Source organism: Echinops telfairi, unplaced genomic scaffold (assembly GCF_000313985.2).
Source record: "Echinops telfairi isolate 266 unplaced genomic scaffold, ASM31398v2 ScPeMD7_5;HRSCAF=22, whole genome shotgun sequence".
NCBI classification, from domain to species: Eukaryota; Metazoa; Chordata; class Mammalia; order Afrosoricida; family Tenrecidae; genus Echinops; species Echinops telfairi.
Genome location: NW_022103901.1, coordinates 28,865,942 through 28,873,810, shown reverse-complemented (window position 1 = coordinate 28,873,810; position 7,869 = coordinate 28,865,942). Strand labels below are relative to the sequence as shown.

Here is a 7,869-nt window from a genome sequence, read left to right as displayed (position 1 = left end):
CCCCGCCCGTTCCCAGGAGCCCCAGCCCCCCTTCTCTCAGGATGGGGGACAACACGAGCCCCATCAGCGTGATTCTGGTGAGCTCGGGGAGCAGGGGCAATAAGCTGCTGTTCAGGTACCCCTTCCAGAGAAGCCAGGAGCACCCCGCGTCCCAGACAAGTAAGTGGGCGCTGGGCCCGCGCCCGGCGGCCACCGAGCAGCACGGCTGCCCCTTGGCGGCCCCTCTGCCGGGGTCTGGCCGGGTCTCTTCCTGGTGGTGCATAGTCCCCTAATGTGGCAGTGGAGGCGATGCACTCAGCTCACTAACCCCCAAGCCACTGTCGCTCACACGGGACCAGCCTTGTAAGAGTTACACTCTTTAAAAGAAGAGTTGCATTCTCTTGATGTGTAAATATCCGCAATGTGTTTTGTTTTGTTTTTTTGGGGGGGGTCGGTCAAATTACAAGTACATGTGAAGTTTTCGTTGACCCCTGCCCCTGCCCCTGTCCCCCCACCCCCACCACCATAAGCACTTATTCTGGTAATGACTCCACTCCTAACCGACTACCCAGTGGCATCAGCCCTCTCCAGCTCACAGGCCCCTCCAGAGTGTTGCTGAGGCTGCAGATCTTTCCAGAAGCCCATAACCTCATCTTTCTCCGACGGAGCAGCTGGCGGTTTTGAACTATCGGATGCTCACCCCACAGATAAAGATCCTCTCACATATATGCATTTACAGCCTCCCTCTTTCCACTGAGCGGGCTGCCCGCAAGCCCCTGCCACTCTGTACAATTGGGGTCAACCTCATTCTCTCTGGCAGCACCCCACTGCGTCCCTCTCACGTGGTTAGCCATTTCTGACTCTTGGGATTTTTCACTATTGTGGATGTGTGATTTTTAATTTAAAAGTTGTTCTACGAATACCTTTAAACTTGAAAAAAATAGTACAGCGTTTAAAGGTAGAAGGGAGTTTAGATTATGCAAGGGCTGTTCTTTCCCACAGTTGCTGCCTAGTAGCCCTAGTCTATTTGTGGGGGCAGTCACAGTGACCATGTCCACGTAGATCTTTCCAGACCCTTCTAGGTAAATGCAAGCATGTACACGCCTTTTCTAAGCTAAGCTGCACACTGTTCTGCTCGTGGTAGGTTTGTTTTCCTTTTCAGGCTGGGTAGACAGTGTGTCTGGCAGCCCCCTTCTGCTTAATGACTGCAGCGAAGTCGTTAAGGGAATGAAATACTGGGAAGGGTTCATCTGGGTCTCTGTTGATGCCTGCTTAAGTTGTTCCCAATCCTTTCGTTAATACTAACAGTGGCCTGTCTTTGTGTATGCTCTTGTTACAGATTACCTATGAATCAGTTTCCAGGAGTGGAAATTTGGGGGTCTTAAAGAATAATGAGTATTTTTAATAGATTTTACTAGGTTTAATGGCATTATTGATCTTTGCTGATCTGTAGGTCAAAAAATTGTGTCTTACAGGTTGCCTTTTAATTGTTTTAGAATTGTCATGGCAATATACATTCAAATATTTGCCAACATACCTTCCACATTTGCAATTGATAATTAAATTGATTACATTTTTCATGTCATACCACCATCATCTCCAGAATATTCTACCATAGTTAGCATGTACTCCAAGCTCCCCAGATGAACATGCCACCTATTTTTCTTCTCCTCGTAACCATGAATAATCTTTGGTTTCTATACAATTTATTTAATACAAGTTTGCCCTTTTGCAACTGGCTTGATTCACTTAGGATGAGGTTTTCTTCTTCTTTTTTTTTTTTATTCTTTTCCTGGCCTCGGGTTTATTTATTTACAAGCTCCTGATGGAGCTTGGGGCTGGGGCTGGGGCTGGGACTGGTGGGGGGTGGTAATGGGGGAGGATGAGGTTTTCAAGGCTCTTCCATATGTTGGCAGGCATAACTTCTCTCTTTTTGGCTGCACAATATCACATTATATATTATATAGTTTTTGCTTCTGCCTTCACCTGCTAATGGGCATTTCAGTTGCTCCCACCTTTGATTATTGTGGAAAGTGTTGCGTTGAACCTTGGGGGACTAGTTTTATTAATGTTTTCACTTCTCGTAGTTTTAATGTGCACCGATTTCATTTGTGAATGAAAGTGAGCATCTGTTCAGAGTTGTGTTTGTCTGCACTCCCCTGGCTCTTCTTACTTAAGTGTCCATGTGCACACAGACTCACTTGCTTTAGGCCCTGCTCGCAGACCTGTTTATGTCTTTATTGGGGGCTGCTTTAAATGTATTAATTACTCGCAAAGAAAGGGAATCTTTATGTTGAAGCTTCCTTTTCAAGAACATGGTATGTCTTTTAAACTTCTGTTTCCTTCATGTGACGCTGGGATGGGTCTTAAATTCAACCCTAGTGTTTTAAATTTTTTTTTTTACCTTTATAAAAGGTTGATCTGTACAAAGATTATTGATACATCAGCACTTAAAATGCATTCTTTGGCTGATAACGTTCCCAATCTCGTTGCCATTTTACTGAGAGTATATGAGTTTGTATACATACTCGCATATAAAATCCTATTTTTTAAATTTGACATGATAGCTAAAGCACTTCCGTTGTTACCATAACCACTGGGAAACCACCCATTCGAGGGCTTCATGGTGCTGTCCTGCATGGATGTGCCCATCTCCTGGCCGTCTTCTCTGCCCTCACCCAGATAAGCCGAGGAGCAGGTATGCTGTTAACAGCACCGGGGACCACTCTGAGGACCAGGACGGAGACTCCAGGTAAGGGTTACCCTGAGGCTAGTGTGCCTCAGCCTGGTCAGGCTTCGGCAGTGAAATGGGCAACAGGGCCGAGATCTGGGGCTGGCATGAGCCTTGAAGCTCTTTGAAGTTCAGGTTCTCCTCCTTCCCAGGCTTGGAAGCCTGGTCCCTCTGGGGAGAGCTGTCAGGGTGGAAAACATCAGAAGTAAGCTCTGTGGCCTTATGCTGTCTTTCAAGCATAGTCAGTGGCAACACAGGCTCAGCTGAAGATAGAAGTTTCTGAGATGCCATCTTGGGCCCTCTCTGTGGGGTGAGGACTCAGCCTCTGGTGTCCTGGGGAGAAAGGACCGAAACCTCTGTGTCAGGCTTTTGCCTGCAACCTGTTCCCCTAGGGCCTTCTCCAGGCGCCTTGCGGGCAGCCTGGCTGCCACAGATGTGCATAGTTTCAAGAGTGACGTGGGCTCTGTTTGTGGGGATGTTTGTCTCCATCATGACCAGTAAGGAAGGGGAGCTAGTTTCAGAATAGATAGCTGCAGGAGTTGCCTGGGGCCGGTGGCGTGAGGGCTAGTCTGCTTGGCGTTGAGGCTGTGGCAACTGGGGACACAGTTATAGTGTCTTCGTCACAGGTGCCTAGCAAGTGCTTCACTTCTTGCCTGCTGTGGGTGTGTGCTCAGCCGGCACAGATCCACTTTGAGCACGGTTAACCCCTGCCCCGTTCTCCTTCCACATCCACAAGCTCCCCTGGGCACCTGAGGCCTGGAGATCAGACACCCTGCTTGACCGAGGCCAAGGACAGGGCCTTCTGCGAGGGGCAGCAGGACTTCGCCCTGAAGAGCATGCTCTTCAGGAGCTTGTACTGAAATCACTCAAGGACAGGAGGATCTGCAGGGAATGCAGAGGCCTGAGAACATGTGGGTTCCTCGGTGGGACCCAGAGGCAGCAGGGCTTCCCCAGAGGAGCAGATTCTCCTTGGACTCCCTTACTAAATGCCAGCATTACTTCATTTGATACTTATAGCCCATTGTCACCTGTGAGCATCCCCTCCCCCCACCCCCACGCGTACTTTACTGTTAGGCCGGGTTCCATTGCCCTCCCACCAAGCTTTGTCACCAAGGAGGCCTGGGGGACCCCTTGCTGCCCTTGACCCTGGTGAGAGCACTCTCCAGGCCCCGCCACAGCCCCTTGTCTTCCTGGTTGCTGCTCTATAGCTGGTTCTCTCTCGGGAGCCTCAGGGAACCCCTCCCCCCAGTCCCTTTGCCAGAGTGGAGTAGCCAGGGCCCCAGTCCTTTTGAGGGTGGAGTGGCCTGCCTGAGGCCACTAAACTGAAGTGGACTCCCATGAAGTAGAAACCAGCCACACCTCAGGGGCTCAACAACCACTTGAAGCCTGGTGGGAAGTTGCCACCTTGGGAGCTTTCCATCTCTTTGGGCGGCTCTAGCCTAGAGAGTGGTTCGTTTGTGCATCTCAGGGCCTCAGAACGAGCTGTCCTTGTCTAGAATCCAGTCAGGAGGGAAGGGATTGGCCTTGGCGTCCGTGTTCAGAGGAGTGGTGGTGTTCCGCCCCTTGGGTATTAGAGGCCAGGATGTTCTGTGGTTGTGTTATGGGCCTCCACCCTTGAAAGCCGGGGAGAAGCCATCAACAGAGGCCCCAGGGGGGAGCGTGGGTCCCTCAGAAGGGCTGGCACGGGCCCGACCTGTCCCGTGGTGCCGTCTCACTTCCTCCCCCAGGCAGCACTCGGCTAAGCCAGCTCTGAGAATTCATTGTTGACTCTGGTACCACGGCTCAGGATTTGTTCTACTTTGGACAGGGTAGAAGGCTTTTGAAGGCCTTCCTGCCCCATCCTGCAGTCAGACACTTCATCAGAGCCATGGGCCCTGGCCGCTGGGCTCCTGGGCTATCTCCAGGCTTCAGGGCAGCTCTGCCTCAGCTGTGGGTTTCCAGCAGTGCTTTCTTGAGGGGTGGGGGGTGGGGCCCACCCTGGAACAATCCAGGGGGATTGCAAATGCAGATAGCCACATTTAACCCTGGATTATGGGATATAGTACAGAAGTTTTCATTGCCAGAGGTGTGCAAAAAAATTTTTTTAAGGAGACAATAAGCCAAATAGGCGTATTTTCTCGGGAGTTTAGAGAGGTGCCGCCTCCCACCTGGGCACGGGGTCAGTACACAGAGCTCAGACACACAGCATCAGGCCCGGGCCCGGGCATCGTCCACCCTGGCTCAGCCCTCAGCAACTGAACCCATGTCTGTCAGGTCCCCGAGGGCAGCGGGCAGTGACCAGGCAGCAAAGGGTGCGTCCCATCTGGCCTGCTTTGGGTATTTTCCCTGCCCTGCAAGGCATGACCCCTCGGTAGGGCAGTAGTGTGTTCAGGCCTGTGGTTGTGGGCGCTCCTGTTGTGTCTCGCTCTGAGAGCTAGACATACTCACACCCTGCTCAGAGAGCTCTTGCACAGGGGACAAAGCTGGGTCAGGCCCGGACGCTCTCCGGGAAGTACTGTGTAGCCTGGTGGCCGAGGCCTGCATGCAGCTCCCATCCTCTGATGTCAGCCACATTGTCTACTGCTGCCCTCCATGGGGCTGGGATCCTGTGTCCCACTGCTCGCCAGGGGGCAGGCCAGAGGTGGCCTTGGGGCTGCAGCCCTGTTCAAAGGTGTGTGCGCCTCCTGGGCCCCCTGGAAATGGGGTGTGTGCAGGTGTCTGGCTAGGCAGTGTGGAGCTGGGTTCTGCTGCACCTGGCCTTCCAGCCACACCTGGTCTGCCAGCCCGTCGGTCCTTGTGAGAGTGTGAGCTTTCCTGAGGGAACCACGGGGAAGTTGCCCGTCCCAGCGCTCAGCAGGATGGTGGTGCAGCGCCTGCCAGACCATCCACACTGTTTCGGTGGCTTCCCGTGGTTACAGCACTGTGTTTCTGTTTGGTCTTGGCGGCCGTGTTCCCATCCCAGAGAGCTCTGCCCACCAGCCGATGAGCACGCGGTTGCAGGGTAAGACCGACACTCCCCCGGCCTCCTGCCGCCTTCTCTTGTCATCATTGTGCCAACGTCCCTTCCCCCAATGTCAAAGAATGAACAAATGACTCACACAGCCCTGGCTCGAAGCTCACTGCCGCCCCTCCCTGTCCCCCATCCTCACTGGTTAAGGAGTCTTGCTCCCTCACTTCCCTTCCCTTGCGAGGCAGAATCGGGGGTGGGTGGGGGTACGGGGAACCAGCAGCAGCTACCCTCCCCACTCTGCTCTGCTTCTGAGAAGGGGCCCACTCCCCAGGGGGGTGGTAAGGGGTGATCCTTAGGCAGGCCTTCTCCATGGGGTGTGCCGAACTTGTGCGAGCTGAGACCCTCCCCACTAGCCCCATGTCCCTGACCTGATTGAGTCCCCCTGGAGGTGACTCAGATGGACCATGTAGGGCCTGAGCCTGAGAGCCAAGCCAGAAGGCGGGGTGGAGGGTCCTCAGGCTGCCTCACCAGGGAGATGGACCCTGGATAGCCCCCGCAGCTGGCCAGGAATCTTGGCTTCTCCAGAGGAGAATCCTCGCAATGGGCTCAGCAGGCCACACCCTTGCTGGCAGTGCAGAGGAAAAGGATTTTTCTTTCTTTCTTTTTTTTAGGCAAAGGACTTTTATAATTCTGGAACCCTGCAGAACACTGCTGTCACTTGGGGTTGGACTTGCTTTCTCCAGCCACGTGCACATCATCTCATGACGTGCTGTGTTTTTGTGGGTCATGGCACCAGAGCCAAGCATTTGTTATCAGATGACTTCATTAAGGACTATGAAGCTGCAGGGAGTGGATTTTGGAGGACAGGGGTGCAGACAGACTTGCCAAGCCCATGACAGTCTTGATCACTGCTTGCTGGCCACCCAGAGTCCCTGAGACAGCCTCATTCCCCCAGCTCTCAGCCAACTGCTTGCAGACTTGAGGCCACGCGCCCCTGGTCCTGCCCTTTCCTGGCCCAGGGAGAGCCTCTGAGGTTGGGGTCTTTATAGTTGTGACCAGGGCCATCTCTGCCCACCTCCGAGTAGCCCAGGGCCCTGTCCCATGCTGAGCTACCTCAGGGCCCTGTTTGCGAGCTGTGCTGACAGCCAGGGTTACTGGGGATTTCTGGCTGTCACAGGTCAAGTGAGCTTTCTGAGTGGGCAGTCACCTGTCTCTAACCTCCATGTCCCGAGTCACTGCGAAGTGGGACAGGCAGTTTGGATGGCATGTGGAATGTTAGCACTGGGCCAGTCTGTAGGGCTGCTGTGTGTGTGTGTGTGTGTGTGTGTGTGTGTGTGTGTGTGTGTGTGTGTTGGTGGTGATGGTGACTCCCCACAGTCCCTCTCAACATGACCTCGTGCAGACAGGAGTTCCAGGGTAGAGAGCGCCACCTTGAGGGCATGCCTCCAGCGCCACCTGTGCCTCAGGCCTGGTAGCCGAGAGCAGGGGGATGGGCAGCCAGGACCGACCGACTGGGCGCCCTGGGCCTGCTCACACCAACATCATGGAGACCCGGCTGCAGTCCTGGGCATGCCTTCTGTACACAGCAAAGCCACCTTGGAACTAGAGGGCCCGAGGAACCCTGGCTGAGGCCTGGGAACCAGCACAGTCTCCGGGCCCTGGCAGTGCTAGGACCCCCTGGGCCCAGGTGGCCCCGTTCCTCCCAGCAGCCTTGAGGGGGGCCCATCCCAGACCTTCATATCCATTATCTTTGCTGCCACAGTTTGAGGTGCAGTACAGAACCCCCTCCCCTCACAAGGCAAGCCTTGTGATGTTGGCAACCCGCCCACGGTGGGGGCCAGCAGGGGTGGGGGGCAGGCCTGGAACCCCTGTCTGCCAGGACCTGGTTTAGGTCTAGGTGGGAGGTGAGTGAGGTCAGGGCACACCTTTAGCCTCTCCTCTGGAGTGGAGGGGAGGTTGGCAGAGCTGATGGCCACATGATGCTCTCCCTCTCTGAAGTGCTCCCTGGACCCATTCTGCACCTTACAACTTGCATTCTGATGCAGATGGGCCAGTCTTGGGTTCGGCTCAAGAGAGGAAGGGACTCGGAGGCTGTGTGAAGCAACCCTTAGCACTTGGGGCAGCAGTGGTAAGGGCTGTCCCCCTGGTGACAGGCCTGGTCACACAGGAGAGCCACTTCTCCCTGCCCCTAGCCAGTTTGGAGGGCAGTACCAGCTCCCGCCGCTGCCCC

General features: G+C 54.4%; 1 protein-coding gene across 2 annotated transcripts in view; it reads left to right on the top strand.

Moving 5' to 3' along the window:
• The first annotated feature begins 13 nt into the window (after positions 1–13).
• NPRL3 (NPR3 like, GATOR1 complex subunit) overlaps positions 14–7,869 on the top strand; it is a 20,386-nt gene continuing 12,530 nt past the window's right edge. The window contains exons 1-3 of one of the 2 annotated variants that reach the window (XM_004705760.2): positions 14–159; positions 2,662–2,731; positions 5,652–5,690. In XM_004705760.2, coding sequence (XP_004705817.1) covers positions 42–159; positions 2,662–2,731; positions 5,652–5,690 — 227 coding nt within the window. In that variant the 5' untranslated portion in view covers positions 14–41. The remainder of the gene's footprint in view (positions 160–2,661; positions 2,732–5,651; positions 5,691–7,869) is intronic. The other variant, XM_004705761.2, reaches the window with a different exon arrangement.